The following is a 25,520-nucleotide window of genomic DNA, read 5'->3' as shown; positions in this document are numbered from 1 at the left end:
CCGCAGCATGTTAGTGGCTCGCATTGTACGCGTGTTCGCTCTTTCTCGTTCTTTACAAGCAAAGCTGGTATTGGAATTCCACCGTTTCGGCATTGCCGTTGTTGAGAACCCATCGCGCTGCGAATAATGCGGATAGTGACACGGGTTTCCGAGTTTACGAGGTCCTCGCAATGCTCGGGTTCTAATGATGAATGAGACGAAGTTGCGATGCTTTCGTACTAGTTTCGGGTGACGAATCCCTACTTGGAGACGAACAGCCACATTTTCATCAGCCACATATCGAGAAGAATCAGCCGCCATACAGCAAGTGGCTCGTGCATTGGCCGAGCTCACGTGATGATTCGATGACTGATCATGGATGAGGATGATGCTTAATTCTTTTCTCTCCTTTTGAGGACCTCGGAAGTAATTATCATTGTGCAAGAACCACTAGGTAGAATTCGTGTATCCATAGTACGGAGACCCCACGGACGCGGCTTGGCATGGCATTGACAGCATGACTGACATGACATGACTGACCCTTGGCACGCCAAGTTGGCGTGTAAGACGTTAATCGACAGGGCTGTTTAAGGTTTCGCGGACCAAAACTCTAGGGAATGAGCCGCTAAATATAATCAGACGAAGCAACGCAGGTACCACTCGGGCGGGACGAACACGTCGTTGAGAACCACTTTCACCGTGGTTTCCACGTTGAATAAGGACAATCTCCCAATCTCTCCGCTGGACTGATTGATCAACACACAAACGGTTTATTCGATCTCACTGAATCAGCAAGGCAATCCCATCATGGCCAACGAAGCAACACCAACCGCCATTTTGTGGGACTGGGATCAGTCAGATCTCACACCAGCCGTCGAGGACATGCGACGACTATTGGGCAACGTATCAAATCTTGCCGCCATCAGAGACGTCACACTGCGCGGTGTCAGGGCTGCGAAGGATTCTCAGACCGCGTTACTTGCGAAACGTCTCACTTCAAGCGATAAGGCTACCATCCAATCGTGGATCACTGAGTCCCGCCTGCCGGCTGAACGAACTGAGGCACTCTTACAAGAATCAGAGCTTTCGCTTGCACAAACCACCGCCATTCTGTTATCGCGGCCCCCAGCCCTCAAGACGCTTGAAGTGCAGACGTACGACCGGAACGATCACGACGAATGGACACAATCTCGCCCATCCGGGGATGAGTTCTTGACTCTTTTCAGCCAATTGGTCGCTTCGAACTCTGTTGCTGGCTCTTCTTTCAGCAATGTGGAATCAGTCAAGGTTCTAGTTCCAACCCCTGACGAAGATTCGGCAAACGAGTTCAACTTCTACGTGTACGCTGAGAATATTCTCCCCTTCTTTTACCTTCCGCAAATTCGAACTCTTGAGCTTCATCGAGTGGAAGATGGAGGGAAATCAATTATCTGGCCAACTCCTCATCCGAAGCCATCAGCAGCTACACTAGAAGAGCTGGTTCTAAGCAGATGCCAGCTCTCCGAGGGTAATGTTGGCCAACTCTTGCGAGCTTCCCCGAATCTCAAGACATTCCGTTGCGGATACGTTATCGACGCTGAGTACGCGTCCGACTGGGTAGACTTAGAGGTGCTGAGGAGTTCGCTCGACCCATTGAAGGCATCACTCGAAGAGCTCTCTTTTGCGCTGACGCTCTGGACGTCCACGGCCATCGATTGCGGCGAGGTCGGGCCCTGGGGAATCCGCGGCTCATTCGGGTCACTCAAGGACTTCACGCGACTAACTCGTCTCTCCATCTCTCTGCCGGTACTCCTCGGCTGGGAAACAAAAGGCTCGTCGAAGCTGGCGGATGTGCTCCCCGAGGGCCTCCAGGCTTTGACCATCACTAACGAAATGTTCTTCTGGTGGCACTATCGATGGGACGACCTCGATTGGGAGGAGGATGACCCGGTGGTTCCCATGTGGCAGTCACTTGAGGCCAAAATTGTCGAGTACCTAGAGAGCCGGCCCCGGCACTTGAAGGAACTGAGGTTGGAGATTTCAATGGTTGGCGAAGAGCAACGGGCAGAGGAGCTGAAGGCCAACTTGATCGCCAGGGGATCGGAAGCTGGAGTAACAATTACAGTGGAGTTGAAGCCATAGATATGCAAGCTATTAGAGACCTGTCACTATGAGACTATGATTCTGATACCCAGCTACCTTAAGAGGTTTACGCGTCTGCCTTTTCTTTCTGCATCGACATTCACAAGGGTGTGCCTGAAGCCAACACCACCGGGAATATCACAAGATGGGACAAGTGTTTGAACTAATGAAGTATTTTGGCTGTAGACTAAGTGATATCTCTGGACCAACGAGAAGAAAGAAAGGCTCAAGTTCGCTGGTCATATCTCCCCCGCAACAACCATCGTTATTATTCACGCAACCTCCGCGACACGTCTAGCACGGGCATCCATCACCGCCGCCACAAGCATTGCAATCAGAGTGGTGCTGGAAGTTACAAACAAACACACCAAGACCGCTCGCGCCACCCAAGCAGTTCAAGCACTTGAGCGCAGCAGCCTGGCAATTCGGCAGCACGCCGGGAATCGTCTCAGGCATAGACGGCGTGCTCGGCACAGGAACAGCGCAACCAGCAGCCTCCGTGGCACCAAACTCCTTGTCGCCGACCGTCGCGGCGTTATCCTCTGCCAGACGCCACATGACGAGGTTCGCAATCACGGCGTGGCCGCCGGGACGCGGGTGAAACACCCTTTTGATCTCGTCGCCGATGAAGTCAGAGACCTCAATGTTGTTGCGGCCCCTGAAGGCTGGGTCCGCGGCGCTGTTGTCAGCGAGAGATATGACGAGGCTTGAGTTGCGTTTGCGCGCTTCCGCGATTTGGTCGGCAATGTACTGCTCCATTGATGGCGACGCAGCCGTGCCCTGGCGGACTTCCAGGACGGGTGTCTTTGTGTTAGACTTGGTGGTTTGTCTGCGAGGGAAAGAGCTCCAGATTTGTCCGGCGCGCTTGGAGAGGATGGACAAGAGGCCCAGCTTGCTACTGCGCATCTCCAGAGACGAATCAACGTCGCCAATAGTGGGGGTCGCACGAGGAAGCATCTGGTCGTTGTTGAAAGATGCGACCTCGGGCTCACGTCTCGCGAGGGTGGTATCGTCGTTCTTGCTAGACCACTCGAAGAAGAGAAGACCATCGCGGTTTCCGTTGGGCTCCTTGGTGGCGCCCTCACAGAAACGGCCCTGAAGCACGGAGAAGTACTGGTTGTAGTCGACAAACTCGAACGAGGCACCGGCTCTCCTGACCGCGGCCTCGATGACGTTGTTGACCGCAGTAGTGAGCTCGTTCATCAGCGTCCTGCGCTCAGTGGTGAGCTTCTGCTTGTTGGCGCTGTTGAACCAGAACGACCAGCTGACGTCGTCGCAGGCAGTCGTGGTGTTATCGAAGAAGTTAGCGTAGCCCGTAACGTAAATCTTGCGGCCCGGGTTGATCTTGTTCTTGAGACCAGCGTACAGCTTGTCCAAGTTACCCGGCAGAGTATCGCGGATGAGGTTCAGCGTGGCCTGCATCTCGTCGGGGCAGTTGGCAAATGGGTTCCACTGGAAGATGCAGGCGTTGAGAATGCTGGTGAGGCCGACGTCGTTGCCACCAGCGCTGACGGTGATGATGTCGTAGCCGGTGCCCAGCGCGGAGACCTGGTTGGCAAGGATCTCGGGGGCGGTGGCGCCGGAGCAGGCAAGAAACTCGAATTGAGCAGACTCGGGCATAAGTTCGTGGGATTGCATGTAGGCTGGGTACGACTGGTCGTAACGAGCGCAGGTGGTTGAGCTGTTAGGGTACGGCGAGCCGGAGCCAATGCCAGCGGAGCTATCAAGAACATTGAAGTCAGAATGATGAGTCTCGGTCACACCATTTTGAGGAGAACTCACTAGGAATCGCCAATGGCAGCCCACTTCTTCACCCATGAGAGGTCATAAGGGTCTGCGGGAGCAGGCTGAGCGGTATCCCAGCCCTGATCGCAGAAGCAGGTACCTCTGTTAGATAGGCAGGTTAGTTATCATTGACATTGTTAAATCATATAAAGAGACTTCAACTTACCCTTCACCACACCATGCGCCACCACGATCGGTGCCACATTTTGTGAGGCAAGGTGACTGATCAGGGCAGCTGAAAACACATGTGTCTTGAACAATCTCCCTGGAACAATGTTAGGACTTGTAGAAGACGTGTTATAATATGATGTACTCACTCAGCAAACTTCTGGACCTTGAGGCAACGATGAGGTGCAGTAGAATCTTTCAGGCACTGGTCAAAATTGGCCGTGCTGCACTGATCGATAGCTCCAAAGACCTCCTCGGCCGTTGAGTCGCTCTGAGCAAGTGCGAGCCCGGCAAGGAGCCCGAGGCTCAATGTGTAAGCCTTCATGTTTGGCTAAGAACAAAAAAGAGTGACTTTGAAATCAGAAGCACAGGTTGATGCTGAATGAGTGGAATGGTTTGCTCAAAACCCCAAACAAACCCATCAACGACACGGTGGTGGTTGCATGACTATAACTGCTGTTGCGACATGAACCATTCGCAACTTGTCTCCGCGCCAAGCGGGCTGCAATGTATGATGAATCTGGAACATCTCAAAGTGCCTTAGTCTCTATTCCCTTAATTAACTCTAAGCGTCTTGTCGTGGCGGTGCGTACCGGTGCTCGGGCCGAAGAGCGAGTCAGTGTCGTCAGGTATCGTACGGACAGTCGCCGACTACATACGGAATACGGACATCATAAATGAAGCAAAGGCCCTCGGCAGCCCCGGGCGTATCATATTTCTGCTCGTTATTTCCTTTTACTTTGCTGCCCGCAACAGCGCCGCGGTGGTTGAGATTGACTTTGAGTTTTACGGTTTTACCGCCTTGCCGGCAACCGCGCGCGCCAAGACAAAGGCTGTCACAACATGAGACGAAACTCCTCCGCCCCAAGAGCCAAGGCCACCAAGATACCCGGGCATACCGTCGTTATTACCTGCCCACTGATATGTATACTCGTATATCTAATAAGCTATACTCTTCTTGTCAATCGCTCTGCCCACACGTGGGTTTCGCTCCCAGCGTCGCCTACAACCGCCGCGGGCGCCGACTCTAATTAGCCTTACTGTTCCTTAAACTCTATCTCCCTTAACGTACTAGATCGGTTCCGTCGGGCAAGTATTGCCACTCCGACGCCGGTTTTGGGGGCTATTATTAGTATGGGTTTGACTTCGACCTTTAATCAACCACTGTTTAACTCTATCGTTTTGCATTACTAGAGGATTGCCGCAGTATATATAGACGCTACCCTACCCTCGAATTCCGTACTATTTAACCTTAACCCTTTTTATAAATTACTTATCCTTTCCTCTATTCTACCCTCTCCCTCATTAAAAAATCGCTAAAATCGTAGTTTTTATAATTTATTAATAAGCTAATATTACTATTTAGAAATAAGTAACCTACTTTTATATATAAGTACTAAGAGTCTTATTATTACGGAAATAGTAATAAATATACTAAAGTACTTAAAAAAGCTTTTTAATAAATTTTTAATACTATTTAAAGTAATTATTTTCGAGCTATAAAAAGAAGTTAAGGTACTATATTAATACGGCCCTATTTATTTTACTAATATTAATAATACCTTTTTTAATATAAAATATATTAATAATACTCTATAGCTACGTTATTATATTTTATAAATCGTACTTAATATTAATAAGGATTTTAATATTATTTATTAAATATTTTATTAAAATTATTATTATAAAGTTAGTTTAGTTATTAATATTTTAATAAGTATTTTAACTTAATTTAGAAGCTCTTATAGCTCTTAATTAGAGGTTTTCAAAGAACTTATAATTAAACTTTTCGTTTATTATAAATAAAACTATTATAATTAAAGCTATAATACTACTTATAGATCTTAATAATAAGTAGTTAATAATATAGTTATTTTTTTTTTATAATAAGCTTAAAAAATATTTTAATTTAAATACTAGGTAGGTACTATATTATTTTATTAAAACTATATTCTTATACTTATAACTTAGAAAGAATTAACTTTCTTTAATAATAAGGTACTCAGACCTTTAATCAACGTCAGGCGAACTAATGGCCCTGGCCAACTCTTGCTGGGATTTTGAGAAAGCTGTCAAATTACTGCCAAGAGACAGTTTAGTTTACAAGTCAGTCACAGAGTTCGGAGCAGTCGTTCGTAAGTCCATCTGACAAATAACTTAACTATGTCATGGGCAACTCAGCCCGGTTTCTGAAAGTACCGTGTGTCTCTCTCATGATGCTATAACCATCGTCGCATCATATTGTCACTCTCTTGAACTCCCCCGCGGTTTCGCGTCCATTCATTCCTTACTCGGCCCTCCGCCCTCACACTCTTTTGCTAGTCTATCACTTGAAGTCCTGCTCCAGAATCTGAAGTAGTCTCAAAGTAATCCACGATGTGGTTCAACGCCGGTGGTAGCTGGGGAGCCAGCCTCTCATCACTCTTTTTGCTCTTCACCCTCATCCTCAACGTCGCTGCTCAGACGTTTGGAATTACCCTCGACAAGGCCGCGCGCGACGATGCACAACGTTTCGTTTACTCCGCCAAGCTCACCTTTGAGCAAGACACCGGAACGCTCTTCAGCGACGGTCAGCTTTACGGGCTCGCTCGCGCAGCCTTCAACGAAATGCAGACAAAGTTCAATGCGGATAAAGTCCGCTTCAACAGACAACCCGTCATGATGGCCGCCATGGCCCTCGGCAAAGACGTCTATCTGTCTTCCAACCTGAAGGGTGGGCCCTTCTTGTATACCTATGCGGACTCGCGTCTTAAGCCTCAGGTTGTCGTTGCGCTTGAGCGATGCCAGACTAGTTTGCAGGACGCGGCAAGGCGTGGCACCACCGTTGACAAGCAGCACCGAACCCAGGCCAGCTGCGCCGAAGTTGCTGCTGTCCATCAGGTTAGTCCTACTCTGTCTAGACATGATATCCAATCACCCCGATCAATAACATACTGACGCTTCCTCAGTACTACTTGGACGACGCCGTTACTGAAGCTGCTCGCAACGACCCTCCTCCAACACGCATTGTCGCCTATGGCAAGGCTGGTCAAGACGGTCCCATTGGACGTAAGTCGACTTGTTGACGGAATATGTGAGAGTGGGAAAAAAGATTACTGACTTTCTTCCCTTACAGCTCAAAATGCATGCGGTGGTGGCGATGTTGTGAAGAACGGAGTCCTCACTTGGGGATGTAAACAGTTCATGGCCGATGAGCAGATTACTGTGCCGCGGTAACCGACCAACAACCTCAACTTGAACCTCCCCAATCCCTTCCCTAAGTTTACCACGACTCAAGTCAGCGTCATGTGCCCTGGGCATAAGAAGCCTTGAGAGTCATACAGACCAATCATGGGAGGGAATGGAAGAGATTAGTGTGGTCGCAGCCATTCTGATTGGCTCTGCCATATTCAATAGGCATTAAAGACTTTTCATGCTATCAAGATGTCAGCATAATGTTATTGCAAACATTAATTAGTCTCTGTATAATGTGATTGATCTGAGTTGCATGCGAGAGAAGGGCAATGCCTACAATGCATCAATCGCACTCAACCAAACCAAGTCATGTTGCTTTCAGTGACATCACCTGGCATCACTCAATTTAGAACGCTGTGCTTGTAAAAGCTTGGCTTGGAACGGTCTCCTGCTTGATGTAAACCCCCCCCCCCCCCCCGGCCGGCCCGATAGACCTGCCCACGTGCCGCCCCATGTGCCTATGCATCTTCTCGCCTCCGCCCTACAGTGAACTATCTCCCAGCCACTCTGATTTCTTTGGCTTGCAATTGGCTGCGCTGCATTCCCGCAGATACATTCATTCGCATGACCGAGCCCTCTTCTCCTCCGATCGGGCATACCTCAACGAGGCCAGCATTCACAGCCGTTCCATGCTTCTCCTTTTGCCGTACGTTGAATCACAACAACCCAGAAAAGAGTCTAACATATGTCTAAAAACCGGATTGATCATTTGTATCGCCATTGCAAAACATCGTGGAGTCCAGTACAAGAACGTGATAGCAGCTGACGAAGAGACAAGGTTTGGCGCCCGACTCTTGGAGGGGCAAGCCTTTTGGGCATCCTCACTGGCATCTTGGGCAGATTCGCATGCTGCAATGTGATAAATAAGCAGTCGTGGCAGCTTCGAGTGCTGTTGTTGAAGCGTCGTACGCATTGCTGGCTATGCTGATACATCACCTGGGCCCTTCCATGAATGCACTAGTCAACACCCTCAGCGCCACTCAAGGAGCCGAATCCGTTTCCTTGGAGGCTTCAGCTGCCCTCTCAATCTCTATTTGCACATATGGTCCTCCGTCAACTTGTTACATGTCGATTTCTGCTCTTTTTCAGGCGTTCTTCTTGTTATCTCTGATCTGTGTCGCAAAGCCTTCGATCAAAGTTGTTAACTTCCTAACCTGGCCGCATCTTTCTTTTAGAAGCGGGCTTGACGCGCTTCGTCCAGAGAACGAATGCAGAGCTTCACCCAGCTCGTAGGTCTTGCGTCAGCCAAGACACTCGAAGGCATTCTGACGACGGCTTCCTTGTAGAGGCAATCGTTCCGGAAGCTCCAGCTACACAGGACAGCTCTAAGCATCCCCCCCTCTCTGCCAGTAAGAAGGGCTACCGAAGGGGGTCTCTCGGCCGCGAAGACGATGACTGAAAGAGTCCCTAAGTCGACAAGCGTAAACACCCGCTGCCCTTTCTTGAGAAGTTTGACGATCTCTTCAGAGTCACCCTTGCCCTCGATCCAAGAGGGTTTACCTTCCTGATACCATCTCTTCTCAGGGTCCAAATCTCGTTCATCCGTGAAGAGATGCGAGGCGGATGAGGCGTATCTCAGTCTCCCAATGTGAATGCCAAGAATACGCTCTTCGACCTCCCTGATTGGCATGACGCCTTCGAACCCAACGAGACAGGGGCTGCAACCAAGGAAGGTCCCTGATAGGAAACGATGGACGATGAAAGGTATCCCGACAGCGATGAGGTAGGCAGAAACCGAGCAAATGATAGCCAAAGCTAGCATTGCGGTTGAGATGTTGTTGCTGTCCCCGAGGTCCCGGCGTCCAAATCTGTCGATGGCTTGCCCAAGCCCCACCCAAGGTCTAAAGGAAGATTCATTTCCGGAGTCTGCTACTCGTCTAAACCCTCTGGAGTAATAGGAGTTGAGATTCTCTGAGGCAGCATGGCCTGCTCCCGCAAATACAGCGAAAGGAATCATCAGACCCATGAGTGCGGCACTGCCGAGAACCATGACGCGTATAACAATTTTCTTGGCTCCGCCTTGACCGCCATGTACCTTGATACGCGGGAAGTCTTTCCACCGTATGTTGATTGCATGGCAGCCATCAAGAAAGACAGTTTGATCCTCTTCAGCTACACCCACGACCTCGCATAGGGGTGTGATGTGGTGAACAAGGGTACCGAAGCTATCCTTTTCGCAAAGGCTTGTCCAGATCATGTCGTCCGATGAGTGTCTTGGGATATCACTGGAGAGTCTTTGACGAGGAAGAAGGCTGATGATGCGGTCGATAATCTTGTCGCTGTCATTTTTGAGTGACAGATGGGCCAGCGTTTGGAAGAGGGTGGGCTCGAAGCTCGCATCGCGGTCTCGCTCGATTCGGTAGCGGAGAAGTCCCATTGCAGCGTAGGCCATGTCGGATAGGGAATTTTGGTTCCCGGCGTTCCGCGAACTGAGAGCATGCATTGACAACGGGAGAAGCTCAAGGGGTGTCAGAGTGAGCAGCCCAGCAAAGTGCTCAGCCAGGATTCTGGTGGAATTACCGCCCTCCTTGTCCGTCTGACCTTGGGCTATTCCCCAGCATCTTGATGCCAGTTCAACTTTCCGAAAAGTCTGACGTGAATGTTCTGATGAAGGATTAGTGTTCTCATAGTCCCAGGGGCAAAATAAGATTGAGTTTCCAGGGGCGAGAAGGCCTTCAAGAAAAGTCCACATGCGTTTGCCCCATTCTTCCCGGAAATCCATCGGAGTAGAAGGGTTCGGATAGATGAAAGCTACTTTGCTCGAGCCTCGCACAACGTCACAAAGAGTGTAGATATCGTAGTCGGTGATTCTTTGTCCTTCTATCTCTGATATTTGCCCTGCTTGGACGCGACGTCTGATTCCTCGAATGAAGCATGACTCGTCAAGAAAGATTGCGGCGAAGCCTTCAGTCTCTGCAAGTGCTTGAGCAGCTTTGCGATAGTGTGGTTCTTCTCCCTTGTCCCGCGAACCAATGTGGCTGATGAAGAGATACTTAGGACGCTCAAGTAGGTGATTAGTCTCTATCACTTTCCACACACCATCTGGACTTCTAATGAGGAGCTTTTTGGGGTACTCGAGTCGATTTCGAACGTCCAACTCCCGCCGTCTCTCTTGTCGCGAGCACACGCCTGGAGGACCAGGCTTCATGTCGAGTTCGTTGATAGTGAATTTGGGCCAGTTCCAGTGGTGGCCAACAAATCCCTCATAGCCATCCAGAGGGTTTGAGGTGTGCCAGATCATATTACCTGGCCAGAGCATCAGGATCAAGATGGGCAGTGCGACGAGGAGAGCTCGAAGCAAGGCCACGACATGTCGCCCCTGTGACGTCGACATCAAAGGCTTGATTGCCCACCGAGACAGCTGTACAACCAGCGGCGCATGTCCCCTAAGGGGCTGAGAGAGCCAGTCCCTAGGTGCCGCGTCATTGTCTAGTCGATGGCTGGATGTTTGAACCTCCATCTTCCGTGGGCTGAAGCGTGCAGCGCTGAGGTAATTCACCCATTCTTCTTCTCTGACAGTGGATTGCCGGAGGAAGTTTATGTACTCGTACAAAGGAATCTCAACGGATCCACCACCGTTGGTATCCGCATCATCTTTTGGATTTCCTGGGTCGATTCGCGTCTCCTTGAGGTACGGGTAACGGCAAGCAGGCCGGCGCCCATGAGGGCCCCGAATTCCCAATCGAGTATACCATTTCATCTTCACGCTTGCCAATCTGAGAGGATTACTCTGTCAGCGCCAACGTCACAGAACTTTTTCTCATGAACACTATCAGAACATATGATACGGGATCAGCATCAACTCACGAGTGGGTATCTCCTTCACCATTCTGCTGCTTAATCGCAGAAGCCAAAGCTGTGCCGTTGCTCTCCATATTTGTTGATGTGGCAGTCGACCGTAGTTTTTCGCGTCGAGAGTAAGGAGTTGAGAGCTGAGCCAAACTCCGCCGAGTGAGATTGTCAAGGCCAAATGAGTTTAGACAATGTATACCGAGGAGAAGTTGGTATAGTGATCGAATCTTTCGGGGTAATAGCAGATTCAGAATTCTCTTCGGATGGTCTCGAGCGCCAACCTTTAAATTGTCAGGGATGTAACTGGCAGCGCGTTGCTAATTTTGCCTCGTAGCCTGATCTGAGCCTCAAGGTCTTACCTGCAAGCCGCCTCTGTAGGTACTTAATTAGCATTGCCTCCTCAACCAATTAGTATCGCGATTCCTTGACTCATTCGAATCATTGTATCACTAAAGCGCCATCGAAAAGCGGCAAGCTGCATTTGTGATCGGACACGCCGACCCTAAGCCCAGACATTTTCATCATGGTCTGAGAAGCCGCAGGCGGCAGCACAAGGCGGACGAATCGCTTCGTCGTCTTTGGACAGGTCGCACAGACTGTTGACCTCCCATGCCCGTTCTATTGGGCAGGAGTTTTGGTTATTGGAATGTTTGGCTGATATATCATGCAGGGAGCCTTTCTCGGTCTGCCTTATCTCTTGGCTGGGTGACGGGAGGAGGCACACCGGCCAGACTTCTGACAGATTGATGGCAGACAGAAGCCGGAAGAAATATTGGACTTGCTGGAGGCAGAAATCACTGACCGGCTTTGAAGCAAATCATGCTGTGCGTTTCTGTACAACTCACCGACGGTCTTAAATGGTCCGCCATTGCCCCAGTCCTGTCACTAGATCCTGCCTCAGTGTTCTTTTCCAGATGATTCCATTTACACATTTCCAGTGTCATACCTCCATCAATTTTGCCCCTGATGTCCGTACACGACAAACAAGCGGGGAGCTTCCTGAACTTGGTTCCCACCCACCAAGAACCTACTCCAGCCCCAACAAGCGATGCCGAGGCAAGGCAAACATTATCAGCTGGGCCATCTGAGGCCCAGTGGTTATTCCATAAGGATATCATCATAGGTCTCTATAGGCACACAAACATGAAACAGTTGCAAAAGGAGATGGAGAGCCAGTACATGTTTAAGGCAACGTTAGTCTGCCCGCAGATCCCAGCCGGCCGCTCCTTGGTGCTCAGCTAATTCCACTCTTGGTCTACAGCAAGCGGATGTACGACCGTAGGTTCCGCAAGTGGAATGTCGCCAAGAACCTCAAGCGGCCCGAAAAAGTCAAGATGCTTCGAAATCTGGAAGACAACCCATCGGCCGGGTCTGCGGTATCTCTACTTAGTCAACATGATTGGAACAAGGTTGCGAGATTTCAGAGATTGGAGGTACAGAAGATTCAAAGGATGAAAGAAGTACTGGCAGCAAGTATTGATGCACGCCGTTCTTCAATTACTTCCCCGACACCAGTGCTCATGAAGAGTCCGAGGGATGGTATCCAGCCGAGAACGACGTATCGAATACTCAGAAACGTCGAGATCTGCTGCCAGATTCAACTAGAAGACACAGCCAAACTTGGCTCGTATGGTAACCTCGGTTCCGAAAGCCTTTCGGGGAGAACGCCGAGACTATTCTGGGACAAAGTCAAGCACTCAATCTATTCGAGCAAGAAGGGCACATCTCAACCCTCAACCGACGTAGTCGAGAGTCAAGTTCCAATGACGAATACTTCATACGAGTCGTTTGACTTTGTTTGGGAACTCCTCGCCACACTCTCACCGGTCAACACGGCGTGCTGCATCGAACTTCGACAAACTCTGCTTTCCCAGCTATGGATCACTATTGCCAGCACATTGCACGTCTCTCACCCAGTAGCTGAGCTATGCGGCCTCCTCTATCAATGCACAGAAGCCATCGAGGTAACAGACTCGGCTCTTCTCAAGGCTTGGAACCATTTCGGTCGGAAACTGGGTTATCTTCACCCAACTACCTGCCGGCTCCGCCGATCCATAATCGATATAGCTCGGCGCGGAAGGAGACTTGACGCCGCTGAGAGCATGGCGCAAGACCTATTTGACAAGACATGTTCGAACGGCCTGAATTCATACCTTGCCCGTTCATGCGCTCGCAGCCTGTCCCATGTCCTCATGGCCTTGGGGAGATTCGACGACGCTAGGGTTGTCTGCCAGGCCATTGTCCACTCTACAACCCCAGTCATGGATCCATGTATGTATGATGAGCGTGCGACTCAGGCTATGGAGGACTTGGCCGAGATCGAACTACTGTCTGGTAATGTGCTAGCGAGTCTCTGGAGCCTTCAGTTAGCCAGGACTGCTGCTGAGAGACTTTGGCCGGGAAGTGTGGCATTACAGACAATGGACGAGAAGCTGTCTTTGGGGTGTTACGCCCTCCTTTTGTGAATAAGCTTATTTTACTGGTACCTTGATGGATTGGGCATGGGCCGACCCGCAATTCAATCTACTCAAACACTCGAAAATGTCCCAACTTGCGACTTAATGATTTATGTTCCTAGTCATGTTATTGTTGACTATTCTCTTTTCTCAGAACATCACTCTAAGTTCGTTTTCCCGCGTAATTCTTGACCTTGAAACTATTGCCTCTATCACTATTTTAACCTTTTCTTATCTAGTTTTTGAAATGAGTAATATCTCTAAGGGATGTAGAAATATAGTGATAGAGACATATAGAGGTGGGTACTTTGTAGAGAAGAGAACTACAAATGATAAATAGATTCTCGACTAACATTCTAGTTGAGATCTAGGCTAGGCTTCCCACGTGAAAACGAGGCGCAAGTGAGTCACTGGTTGAACATTTGCAACGAAAACCGATAACAAGCAATATTGAGTGACGTATCCTTTGTATGAGTGGTCCAGCTCGCGGTCTCAAGAAAGAATAGCCTTATACAAGACCTGATGTAAAGCTGTGTCCTGCTATATCGATCAACCATTCTTCCGTCCAGGAACATCATTCACAAAGTTCCCCTGCCCAGTCTTGTTCGCCTTCATCTCCAACCTAGTCTGAAGCCTCCTAGCAGCCTTCTCCGCCTTGTCCAACTGCTTCTGCTTCGTCGATAAGACACTTCGCTGCTCAGCCGACGACAGATGCGCAAGCGCAGAGCGATCGTTGATGCTCAACCGGGAAAGCTGCGTCTCAAAGATAACGTCGCGTTTCTCGGCGCGCGTCAGAGCTTTCGTATCAAACTTTTTGCCGGGCCCGGATGGTGCTGTCAGCTGGAAGCTTGCTTCCGACTCGTCGATACCCGAGGAGCCTTCAGTGACGAGGTTCTCCGAGCTAATAGTGTGGGCGTTGGCGCCGACCCTGTTGCGAGGTCTCGAGGACCCCGGGGCAGAACGGTGGGAGAGCTGTTTGCCAGACGGTAGATGGATCGATCCGCGTTCTTCCAATGCATCTGTAATGGCCCTCTGGGTGTCCTTCCGTCCTTCTGAGGTCTCCTCCTCGTTGTCTGAAAATTGCTCGTAAAAGTCCCTAAACTCTGAATCCTCCGTCGTGACGTCGAAGCGGCAGTGGCCTTTTCCTAGCATATGCTGCTGTACCGCAGTAGCCGTCCGTCGCTGTGTACCGCACTGCAGACACTCGCGATATCCGAAAACGACGAGGTGGAGATACTTCACCAACGCCTCAACGTCGACGATGAGCTTCTCCCTATCTGGGATGAACATTCCATGCGCTTTATGCATGTGCGTAACGTTATCGTCAAGCGACTTCGATGTGGTGTTGCAGAAAATGCATTCTTCCGGGATGAACTCATCATCATCATCGTCATCGACATCGCTCATATCGCCATCAGATGCAGACGAAGACGATGAATCAGATTCCGCTGTGGGGCCGACCTTGTCCGGAGCGGCGGCCGATTGTGTGGAGACGACGACGGCGTGCTGCTCCGCGGTGAGGGGCTCGAGGTCAGCCATGCGCCGTTTGAGATTCGTGACGTGCCATTGGCTTTTTGAGTGGGCGCGACGGGTATCGGGGTTGTCAAAATGGACGGCGCAGGTGCCGCACGAAGTTGCTGAGAGCTTGAAGTGGGAGGAAGCGTTTGAGTGCTCCATGGTGGCGGTTGTGACGTTGGTGGTTGAGGTTGTGGTCGTGCTCTGCATGAGATTCAGATGAGGGTGATGAACAGAGATTTCTTGTTCGTCAAGTAGGTACCTCAGGTCGTGGGGGATGCTTGGTTAAGTAGCTTGATGAGAGACGTTTACTAGAAGTGCTTCGGTAGTGCGACTCTTATGTATCAAAGATGGACCGTCACTTCATAGTTGTCAAAGTAAGGGTATGAACCATTAGGCAAATGGAGCTCATTGTGGCAACGGCCGAGGCTTCTCAATCCATAGCGATATCTCAAACACAATTGGCGAATCAGTGACAGATTACCAAACTACTGCCATCATAATGCCATTCATCAGTCGATGCCGTATAGCCGCGACAAATCCCTTGAGTCAAATTGTGGAGTCCATTAGCTAGCACGTCTCAACTGCAACATCGAAACAACCTGGAATGGTCTTCACCCTGGACGAAGGATTTGCAGCCTGTGCAATTCCTTCGCAAGTAACCGAAGACTGCTGGAGATCTTGGAGGCGGCGTGACTCCCCAACGCTGCAAGAGGAAAGCGATTGGAGGAAGGGGACGAATATGAGTCATACCCCGGGGCCGAGACCTTCCCTGTCGGGATGCGTCGTCGCTGGCAATTGAATGAGCCATCATGAATCGACTCCACTGCGGTCCGAGTTACAGGGGTGAGCTGCTGCCGTGACCGTGCCGAAGTCAATTCCGTGACGCGGCGGACTTGACCTCCGACAATGAGAACACAGTCTTTCGAGGAGCAAATACGTAATTCGAATCGACTTTGTGTTTGCTCACATCTTTGGAGCTACTGACGCACTCAAAGTGAAGTATCGTGGTGAAATGCCAACGAACTGCTCACCACCTAGACTAGACTCCTATTCCTCGCCAAGTTGAAAGCACGGCAAACCTCGTCGCTCTTCAGAGGAGTCTTGTATCGGACGTGATTGCCCGTCTAGAGGCAGGTCGATAGAACGCGGACAACAAGGCTTGAGTACGTGGATTTGTTTCATAAGTTGGTATCGAATCACTTTTCAGCCGTAGCTATCTAACCCCCCTCACGCCCTTTGCTCAGAGAAATCGTCAAATGATCTCTTGCTCTACCCCATCTCTCTAGCAACACATGACATGAATCGAACCTGCCGTATAGGTCTCGTTATTCCGGCCCAAAAAAGCTCAACCTCCCACAACTCCTCTTGATATCATCGCCGCTATTTCTCTAGTAGCTGCGGCCGAACATGGTCCACTTCTGGGCCTTGGCCTCGCACTCGGGGTTGAGGCACTTGGTCTCGCCGGGGACGAGACCGCTCTCGGGCTGCTCAAAGGGAATGCAGAGGGACTTCATGCCCATGCTGGGCTGCTTCTTGCCCTCGGGGAGGGTGGCATTCTCGGGGGGCTCGCTGGTGGTGAGCTCCTTGATGCGGTCCTCGCACTTCATGCCGAGGCAGAAGGGGATGACGACGACGTTCTTGGTGTCGAGGGCAGGAATGACCTTGTCCCACTCAGTCAGGACGAGGCGGTGCTCGCGGAATGACTTCTCGGCCTTGTTGTACATGTCGGACTGGATGGTCTCGAGAAGCTCGGGGACCTTGGTGGAGATCTCGGCAAGGGGGAGGGAGCCCTTCTCGCCAGTGTCACGGCGGGCAGTGGCGACAACCTCGTTAGCGGCATCCTTGGGGCCGAACTCGAGTCTCAGGGGAACACCGCGGAGCTCCCATTCGTTGAACTTCCAGGCGGGAGTGTAACCGTCTCTCAAATCGGACTCGGCGCGAACACCGGCCTTGCGCAGCTCGTTGCGGAGGTCGTCGACCTTGTCCTCCAGCTTCTTTCTGTCCTCGGGGCTGGTCTTGGCAGTGATACCGACAGCGATGAGAACGACCTGGGTCTTGGCGATACGAGGGGGAAGGACGAGACCCTTGTCGTCACCGTGGATCATGACCATGACACCGATAACACGGGTGGACAGACCCCAAGAGTTCTGCCAGACGTGGATCTTCTCACCCTTCTTGTCGGGGTTCTCGACGGTAATGTCGAACATCTTGGAGAAGTTCTGACCCAGGCAGTGGGAAGTAGCACCCTGGATACCACGGCCGTTGGAGGGGATGTAACCTTCGACAGTGGTAGTGTAGTAACCACCGGCGAACTTTTCGTTCTCGGTCTTGGTGCCGCGAACGACCGGGACGGCGAGAAGCTGCTCATAGACACCAGCGTAAAGCTCGAGAATCTCGAGAACCTCCTTGCCGGCAAGCTCCTCGGTAAGATGAGCGGTGTGACCCTCCTGCCACAAGAACTCTCTTGTGCGGAGGAAAGGGGTGGTCTGCTTGGCCTCCCAACGGACGACTGAGTTCCACTGGTTCAGGCGGAAGGGGAGATCGCGATGGCTGCGAATCCACTTGGAGTAGTAAGGGTACATGACGGCCTCGGAGGTAGGACGAACTGCGACGGGGACCTCGAGGTCCTTGTCACCACTGTATATGGGATATCAGTATTGGCCTTGGTGCAATTATCAAGGGAGGGACGACTTACGCCTTGGTGACCCAGGCCAATTCAGGGGCGAAACCCTCGACGTGGTCCTTCTCCTTCTCGAGAGACTTGGAGGAAAGGAACATGGGGAAGCTGGTCTCATCGACACCCATCTCCTCGATTCTCTCGGAGAACCACTTGCGGATAACGGTCCAGATGTACATGGACGCAGGGCGCAGGATAAAGAAACCGGAGATCTCGTTGTAGTACTCGACCATCTCAGCCTTGAGAACAATCTCCTGGTACCAGGCAGAGAAATCCTCGTGCTTCTTGACGGTGATACCCGTGATGTCCTCCTTCTTCTTGCCTCCGACAACGGGGAGAGCAGCCTGCTTGGCGGCCTTTGCAGCCTTTTCAGCAGCCATCTTTGCCTGCTTCTCGGCCTTCTTCAAGGCGCTCTTGGACGGCTCAGCTGGGGCGGTAGCGTCGGCCATGTTTGCGATATTGACTGCAGGTCGCAGAGTCGTCTCGTAAAGCTAGGTAGGGTCTCGTCTTATGGAATTGGCGACGCGTTGACCAGATCGGCCTGAGTCACTGGGAGATTTTGGGCAGAGAAGGCGGTGCGATGCAGCGGAAAAAGTGCCCCGCACTAAAAGTGAGTCGTGTGTCGAGCTGTTGGGTGGGAGCGCAGTGAGGGGTCAATTGGGCTCCAGCCACGGGGTCGGAAGGTGGCCCGGGCTTCTAATCAATTGTGGAGTAGGTATCCCCGGTCTTGTATCCTGAGTCAAGCCACACTGGATGTCACTGCACGGATTTAGAGACGCATGGTGTTATAAATAGATAATTGATGTTGTAGTAAGAGGAAAATGAAGAATGCTGGGGATCATTTCAAAAGCTTTAGTTTTGTTGAATATTCATGAAGCATCAATACTCCACGGATGGGCATGGGCTACCGACTGTACAGATCGTGAGGTAAGGAAGGTATCTTCAAGACCTGAGGTGAGTTGGGGTGGCAGGGGCCCTGCAGACGCGATAAGATAACAAGCACCAGCCACATCCCCGGTTCCTGGAACAACCCCGGCTCCGATAAAAAAGTTGCGTCGAGGGGAGACAAGGCAGGCACAGCACAGAAGCTTCTATTGCTGTCCAGGCACACACCGACCGAAGCTCCTTAAACCACCCCCATACACTACCTCCAAAACCCGCGATCCAACCACAACCGCTGGCAGTGAGGCGCAAAAATGGCTTCCATGTTCGAGCAGTCAGGGAGCGGCACGCTTTTCCTCGGTGGCCAGAAGATTTCCGGCGCCGACATTAGAGACCAGAACGGTATGTCAATATCCCACTCCCCCCCACCGGCCAAATCACAACGAAGCTTCATTTTGCTGACAAACTTGCAGTTCTCGCGACCCAAGCTATCGCAAATGTCGTCAAGAGCTCTTTCGGCCCCAGTGGTCTCGACAAGATGATGGTGGATGATATTGGTGTATGTTAGGTGGCCCCCCTCCCCCCTGGACCCCGCTCACCCCCCGGCGCAGGATGTCACGGTCACGAACGACGGCGCTACCATTCTCAGCTTGTTGGATGTCGAGCACCCGGCGGGCAAGATCTTGGTCGATCTGGCACAACAACAAGACAAGGAGGTCGGCGATGGCACAACCTCTGTTGTCCTCATCGCGGCCGAGTTGCTTCGCCGAGGAAACGAGCTCATGAAGAACCGCATACACCCCACTACTATCATCACCGGTTACCGACTTGCCCTGCGCGAGGCCGTCAAGTACATGAACGAGAACATCAGCATCAAGGTCGAGAACCTCGGACGCGAATCCCTCGTCAACATTGGCAAGACGTCCATGTCCAGCAAGATTATTGGAGCCGACTCTGATTTCTTCGCCAACATGGTCGTCGATGCCATGCTGGCAGTCAAGTCGACAAACGGTCGTAACGAGACGAAATACCCCGTCAAGGCCGTCAACATTCTCAAGGCACACGGCAAGGGCTCCCTCGAGTCCCAGCTGATCAAGGGTTACGCTCTGAACTGCACAGTCGCCTCGCAGGCCATGCCGACAAGAATACAAGATGCCAAGATTGCGGTGTTGGATATGAACCTGCAAAAGGAGCGCATGAAGTTGGGTGTCCAGATCACGGTGGATGACCCTCAACAGTTGGAGCAGATTCGCCAGCGAGAGTCGGGCATGATCCTGGAGAGAGTAGAGATGATCCTCAAGGCGGGTGCCAATGTCATCCTTACCACCAAGGGTATCGATGACATGGTTCTCAAGACCTTTGTCGAGAAGGGTGCCATGGGTGTTCGCAGGTGCAAGAAGGAGGACCTCCGCAGAATCGCCAAGGCGACGGGCGCTACTATGCTCAGCACACTGTCGGACCTCAACGGTGACGAGAAGTTCGAACCCTCATACCTCGGACACGCCGAGGAGGTTGTTCAGGAGCGCATTTCCGACGACGAGTGCATCCTTGTCAAGGGCACTAAGAGCCACTCCTCAGCATCCATCATTCTCCGCGGACCCAACGACTTCACCCTGGACGAGATGGAGCGGTCCATCCACGATTCCCTCAACGCCGTCAAGAGGACGCTCGAGAGCGGCAGCATCGTTCCCGGCGGTGGTTCCGTCGAGACAGCCCTCCACATTTACCTTGAGGAGTTTGCTGGCACCGTCGGCTCCCGCGAGCAGTTGGCCATTGGCGAGTTCGCCCAGTCGCTTCTTGTCATTCCCAAGACTCTGGCCGTCAACGCCGCCAAGGACGCATCAGAGCTTGTCGCCCAGCTGCGTTCCCGGCACGCGCTGTCTCAGCGCATCCAGGAGGGGGAGGCCAACGATGACGAGAAGACGGTCGCGCGCAAAAAGGCCTACAAGAACTACGGTCTCGATCTGGTGCGCGGCAAGGTGATTGACGAGATCAAGGCCGGTGTCCTGGAGCCCACTATCAGCAAGATCAGGCAGCTGAAGAGTGCCGTGGAGGCCTGCATCAGCATCATGCGTATTGATACCCTGATCAAGTTGGACCCCGAGCAGCAGGCCGAGGACGACGGACACGGTCACTGAGGAACGTGAGTGATGATTGGAAAAAAGAATTAAAAGCAAAAATGGGCTGATTGCGGGAGTGTTCAAGGTTAGACGGTTCATAGATGACTTTGCTAATGATACCTCGTCATGCCGGCCTGGATGTCCAGACCTGTGAATATTTTTGAAGTTCCTATTGAATCAACATGTTGCCACTTGTATGAGCCTGCTAATGATATGCAAAATATGTGACCAATCGGTCAGCACCAGCCAAACTTCTCATTGAGCACCCACTCAACCTCTCCTTGGCCATACCACATGAGGCTGGCGATGCTATCATTCTCCCTCTCAATAAACTCATGCGGAATGCCCGCCTTCTCGATCAGCCCCCTCACCCGGGGCTCAGGATTCCACATCTCGACACCGTTCACCTTCCACTCCGACGCCTGCGCCCTCGCCAATCTAAGGAGTGCCTCAATAGCCCCCTGCACATACTCATCTCCGCTCCCTTGCTCGTCCTCAATCGCCAGCCGCAGGATATGCATCGTGTTCCCCTCAGGCTTCTTTAATCCGCCGTAGTAACCCCTTGTCCAGACGGCCCATACCCGCGACCCGTGCTCGCCTACGACCCCGCCACGGACCGTGGGCGTCTGGCCAAAGATGTGCTTGGTCATGTAGTCCTCGCGCATGAGATGCCAGAGCATGGCGTCCAGGTCAGGGATGAGCGAGACGCGGGTCTTGGTGCTCTTCTTCGCGAGCTTCGCGCGAATGAGGCCCTCGTCGACGGAGCACAGCTCTGCCAGTTCGTGATACCCCAACGGCGAGGCCTCAACTTGCACCGCTCCCACCGCTCCCTCTCCCGCTTCCGAGGGCGGCGGCGATGCCTGCGGCGGGAACTCGAGGTGCGTGCTCTCGTACGGATGCCACCCGTGCTTTGCATAAAACTTCTTCCCGATATCAGAATACAGCACCGAGCACGCGACCTCCCCGTCCCGGATATCCCCCCACCGCTCACCGCTCTTCATCTCGGCGCCCTGCCAGCGCGCGAGCTGCGCGCCCACGAGGTTCATCATGACGGAGGCGTACCCGTTGCCGCGGTACGCCGGGTCCGTGAAGACGGAGCCGACGGCGTGGGTGATTGCGTCGACGACGGTGCCGTCCGGCTTCGCGACGAGGACGGTCTTGCGGATGCTCTCGCAGGACGAGAGGATGGGGCGGGCGTCGGGGGGCAGGGTCGGGTCGGTGAGGATCCATTGGGTGATGCCGCCGTTGCGGGAGACGGGGACGGTGGTCATGTAGGATTCGCGGCGGATGTACTCTTGGAGCTCGAGGGCGGCGCCCCAGTTTGCGTAGGTTGAGGTGTAGGTCTTTAGGCGCTCTGCTGGGGTTGGTTGGGTGAGGACCAGGTCTGTTTCGTGGGTTGAGCCCATGATGCCTGTCGTCTCTCTTCTTGATTTTTGGGATTGCCTCGGTGTGGTTTTGTGTCGATTTGTCTCTTTTTCTTCTTGTCTACGGGGCCGAGGTAGGCAAGACAGCTTCTGGGTGTATTATGGTGGGTGGTGTCTTGTTTGTTTCTGGTCAATCACGTCACACCACTCATGAACAAACATGAGAGAGGCAGAAGCAGGCAAGGTAGTTGGAGAATGTGAAAATGGGAGGAAGAGAGTCAGATTCAGCTTCCAGAAGCTGGGGTCGGGAATGGATAAAGTACAAAAGGGACAAAGCGCCGTCTCCTTATCAATTCGGTTCGTGTTCCAGACGGCTTCAGGAAGTACCTTGAGTTTGGCTTGTACTGGCGCGGGCGTTGCGCACAAGACGTGCCCCACCAGACGATGGGAAGCGTTGGCGGGGAAGACCCAGTCAAACCCCAGGTATTCCAGGATCACAGCGCCTCGTTCGAAAGATGTGAGATACGGTACGGATTGGAGGGGGCGTGAGGTCAAGAGCAAGGGGGCTGGATTGGCAAAGACGGCCTAGTGTGAGAGTGAGCTGATGTACAGATAGCCTCGATCGATACACAACGAGCATCCAAAAGCACAAAAAGGACTTCGAAGCCCCCTCTTCTTCCTCTCGTCTTTCCCCTCCGTCTCACCAGGCGCACAGGAATCAGGATACCAAAGATGGTCAGCAGGTCCACAATGCGAAGCGGCTCATTGTGGTAAAAGCCAAGTCTTACGTCACGGGGTAGCGTCTTAGCGGATGTGCTGTGAAGGTGATACAACTGTTGAGAAGTACGGACGAAGGATAGTCGAGGATTAGGGAAATGTACCAGGGAAATCTGGGACACATTTTTAGGTAATTGTTTGTGGCTACGTGCCTATTTAGTCTTCCGCCTGGGCCGGGGAGTGCGCAACGGGCAGGTCTCGCCGGCGGGGTGAAGCAGTCACGGAGGCCGGTGGAAGCCGATGGTAGGCGGGGCCGGAATTGCCCCGGTTGAACGCGGCCGAGACGCCCGCACCTTCCTTTTACCATTTACTAAGTGAACTGTAGATACTTATGCTACATAGTATACTACGACACCGCTAGGGTTGTGAACCGGCTCAGGGCGAGGGATTCCCTTGTCTTGGGAGAGTCGGCTGACTTGGCTGATGTTCTGACAGATGGGTTGTGCGGCCTGTGTCATTGTGGGAAAGTTTGGTGTGTGAGGTGTGAGGTGTATGGTGTTGGTTGCGGTGTTCATGCGCCACCAATGATTGCAGTTTAGTACACAGTAGGCACCCAGCCAGAAGAGTTCCCTTTTCTCTTTTTTTGGGCCACGTTGCAGTCTGATTTGTCCATCTCTCGATCTCTTGCAGAGACTCTGATGTTGTATCTTGTTCCTCTCACAACTCATATCTTCCAATTGACCGGCATCAGCTTCTCATCCTGAACACCCGTATCTTTAGAACATGGCCTTATCTCCCAATCCACGCTCTTAATTAACCTGTATGCACAATAGTTCCTCCCACCGGTGCTCGACATGATAAACTCAACCAAACAAAGTCACCCCTCCACCTTCCAATCCCGTCGCCCCCCTGCTCCGTAACAACCTCACAACCTCACCATGCCCCCTTGCAGCAGCGCACTGCAACGCAGTCTGCCCTCTACCCCCCCATCCAGCCCCAGCCCCAGCCTCGATCTCGGCCCCGGCGCCCAGCAGCGTCTCGCACACCCGCACGTGGCCCCCCTCAGCAGCAGCATGCAGCGCCCTCCCCCCCTTGAACCTGCTCCCTTCGGCGTTGACATCCGCCCCCGCACCTGCAGCGCCTGCAGCTGGCCCCGCCGTAAGGAGCAGCTCGACAAGCCCCGCCCCTCCGCCGTAGCTCGCCGCCTGCAGCGCCGTGAACCCTCGATTCCGACACGCCGGCGCGTTCACCTCTGCCCCCCGCCGCTGAATCAGCATCGCTGCCATCTCCTCGAACCCGCCCTCGCACGCTGCCTGGAGCGCCGTCCGACCTGCCGTCGACGCCGGCGGCGCGTTCACGTCCGCGCCGTGGTCTAGCAGCAGCGCGACGGTGTCGTCTAGCCCCGCGGCACAAGCGCTCTGCAGCGCCGTCATGCCAAAGTACCGCGACGCGGGGACATTGACCTCGGCGCCGTGGGATAGCAGGAGTTTGACGATGGCCAGGTCCGGTTTCCCTGCCGCGATCTGCAGCGCGTTCTTGGCGCCGTTGTTGCCGGGCGTGTCGTTGACTTCCGCGCCGGCTGCGAGGAGCGCCGAGACCACGGCGCCGTGGGAGGCTTCGCAGGCGGCTTGGAGGGCTGTGCGGCCGTAGTAGCCCCGCGGCGGGGCGTTGACGTCTGCTCCTGAGGCGAGGGCTGCGTGGACGGCGGCGAGGTCGCCTTCGCGGGCGGCGACTTGGAGGGGGGTCCAGCAGTCGTCTTCGTCTTGGGAGTCGGTGTCTTCTGTGGGATGCTGCATTTCTGCGGTGATGTCCTTCACTCTATACCTAGCAGGTAGACTAGCTCTCCCCGATTAAGCTGGTGAGGCTGCGGGAAATTGAAGAGAAGCAAGAAGAGTGAGCTCTGTGGGCGAGGGAATCCTTCGACATCTCACCTTCCCCATCAGATAGCTTACGGAAATGCGGCACAATCACGCCCTTCCGCTCATGTCATCGTCAAAAACAGCGATGAACAGCAACCTCTTCAGCATCACTGAATCAAAAGAAATCGACCAAAATAAAAGCTTGCGAAACATCAACGGTGGCTCACATTAATAAACACTATGAAAATGTTGACTAACTAGTCATCAGTCTCAGCCTTCTTCTTGCTCTCACTCTTCTTCTCGGGTTCGCCCTTTTTCGGCTCATTCTTGGACCCCGCCTCGTTCTCATAGCCGCCTCCCTGCTTCTCATATTCCTTTGCTAATTTCGCGCCCTGAGGAATCAGTCAGTTGAACGCTCAAGCCGAAAGTACGGTCAAACCTAGAGCCATGAGGGTTGAGAAAGAGGGGTGATGTACCTTCCACGCGGCCCATTGTCCCTCTCCTCCGCCCGACTTATTAGGTTCTTGCTTGATTTCTGGTCATGGTGTGAGTATTGGCAACTTTCCATGAACTTCTCTCATCCGCTCATACCTTCCTTGATCTCCTCTCTCAACTCAGGGTCAGTGGGCTTTCCCTTGGATGAAGGCATCTTGTGTGATGAGTATGACAGAAATCTCCGAGCCGGGTACAAGTATGAAAGTGAGGTAGTATCACGTAAAACTGGGTAGGATTTCGAGTAAGCAGGAGTGCATGTGCGAGTAAAAGCCTGAAGCATTTCCAACTTTAAATGATATTGAAACTCAATAGCACTTTGAGAACCATGCGAAACAGGGATGAACTAGATGATG

General features: G+C 52.5%; 10 protein-coding genes across 10 annotated transcripts; 4 read left to right on the top strand and 6 right to left on the bottom strand.

Moving 5' to 3' along the window:
- Positions 1-786: 786 nt before the first annotated feature.
- On the top strand, positions 787-2,100 carry CABS01_09920 (uncharacterized protein; the record flags this gene model as incomplete). Its single annotated transcript, XM_060543276.1, has 1 exon — positions 787-2,100. The coding sequence occupies one exon, from the start codon at positions 787-789 to the stop codon at positions 2,098-2,100; it is 1,314 nt and encodes a 437-aa protein (XP_060399974.1).
- Positions 2,101-2,394: 294 nt separating this feature from the next.
- On the bottom strand, positions 2,395-4,378 carry CABS01_09919 (uncharacterized protein; the record flags this gene model as incomplete). Its single annotated transcript, XM_060543275.1, has 4 exons — positions 2,395-3,820; positions 3,883-3,987; positions 4,052-4,150; positions 4,203-4,378. 4 exons carry the CDS (start codon positions 4,376-4,378, stop codon positions 2,395-2,397), a joined length of 1,806 nt encoding a protein of 601 aa, XP_060399973.1.
- Positions 4,379-6,429: 2,051 nt separating this feature from the next.
- On the top strand, positions 6,430-7,269 carry CABS01_09918 (uncharacterized protein; the record flags this gene model as incomplete). Its single annotated transcript, XM_060543274.1, has 3 exons — positions 6,430-6,933; positions 7,002-7,101; positions 7,169-7,269. The coding sequence occupies 3 exons, from the start codon at positions 6,430-6,432 to the stop codon at positions 7,267-7,269; spliced, it is 705 nt and encodes a 234-aa protein (XP_060399972.1).
- A 1,189-nt stretch (positions 7,270-8,458) lies between these two features.
- Positions 8,459-11,162, bottom strand: CABS01_09917 (uncharacterized protein; the record flags this gene model as incomplete). Its single annotated transcript, XM_060543273.1, has 2 exons — positions 8,459-11,003; positions 11,095-11,162. The coding sequence occupies 2 exons, from the start codon at positions 11,160-11,162 to the stop codon at positions 8,459-8,461; spliced, it is 2,613 nt and encodes an 870-aa protein (XP_060399971.1).
- An 883-nt stretch (positions 11,163-12,045) lies between these two features.
- CABS01_09916 (uncharacterized protein) lies at positions 12,046-13,544 on the top strand (the record flags this gene model as incomplete). Its single annotated transcript, XM_060543272.1, has 2 exons — positions 12,046-12,272; positions 12,341-13,544. 2 exons carry the CDS (start codon positions 12,046-12,048, stop codon positions 13,542-13,544), a joined length of 1,431 nt encoding a protein of 476 aa, XP_060399970.1.
- A 540-nt stretch (positions 13,545-14,084) lies between these two features.
- CABS01_09915 (uncharacterized protein) lies at positions 14,085-15,260 on the bottom strand (the record flags this gene model as incomplete). Its single annotated transcript, XM_060543271.1, has 1 exon — positions 14,085-15,260. One exon carries the CDS (start codon positions 15,258-15,260, stop codon positions 14,085-14,087), a length of 1,176 nt encoding a protein of 391 aa, XP_060399969.1.
- Positions 15,261-16,441: 1,181 nt separating this feature from the next.
- On the bottom strand, positions 16,442-18,179 carry CABS01_09914 (prolyl-tRNA synthetase; the record flags this gene model as incomplete). Its single annotated transcript, XM_060543270.1, has 2 exons — positions 16,442-17,690; positions 17,749-18,179. The coding sequence occupies 2 exons, from the start codon at positions 18,177-18,179 to the stop codon at positions 16,442-16,444; spliced, it is 1,680 nt and encodes a 559-aa protein (XP_060399968.1).
- A 747-nt stretch (positions 18,180-18,926) lies between these two features.
- CABS01_09913 (T-complex protein 1) lies at positions 18,927-20,750 on the top strand (the record flags this gene model as incomplete). The annotated part of the gene is made up of 3 exons (XM_060543269.1): positions 18,927-19,014; positions 19,086-19,171; positions 19,224-20,750. 3 exons carry the CDS (start codon positions 18,927-18,929, stop codon positions 20,748-20,750), a joined length of 1,701 nt encoding a protein of 566 aa, XP_060399967.1.
- Positions 20,751-20,968: 218 nt separating this feature from the next.
- On the bottom strand, positions 20,969-22,138 carry CABS01_09912 (lysine acetyltransferase; the record flags this gene model as incomplete). The annotated part of the gene is made up of 1 exon (XM_060543268.1): positions 20,969-22,138. One exon carries the CDS (start codon positions 22,136-22,138, stop codon positions 20,969-20,971), a length of 1,170 nt encoding a protein of 389 aa, XP_060399966.1.
- A 1,538-nt stretch (positions 22,139-23,676) lies between these two features.
- CABS01_09911 (uncharacterized protein) lies at positions 23,677-25,447 on the bottom strand (the record flags this gene model as incomplete). The annotated part of the gene is made up of 4 exons (XM_060543267.1): positions 23,677-24,649; positions 24,931-25,064; positions 25,149-25,207; positions 25,264-25,447. The coding sequence occupies 4 exons, from the start codon at positions 25,445-25,447 to the stop codon at positions 23,677-23,679; spliced, it is 1,350 nt and encodes a 449-aa protein (XP_060399965.1).
- Between the last annotated feature and the right edge of the window lie 73 nt (positions 25,448-25,520).

The sequence above is a fragment of the Colletotrichum abscissum genome (genome assembly GCF_030869225.1).
Source record: "Colletotrichum abscissum strain IMI 504890 chromosome Unknown Scaffold_24.1, whole genome shotgun sequence".
Lineage (NCBI taxonomy): Eukaryota > Fungi > Ascomycota > Sordariomycetes > Glomerellales > Glomerellaceae > Colletotrichum > Colletotrichum abscissum.
The sequence above is the reverse complement of the archived record's forward strand: the minus strand, read 5'-3'. Positions and strand labels throughout refer to the sequence as shown.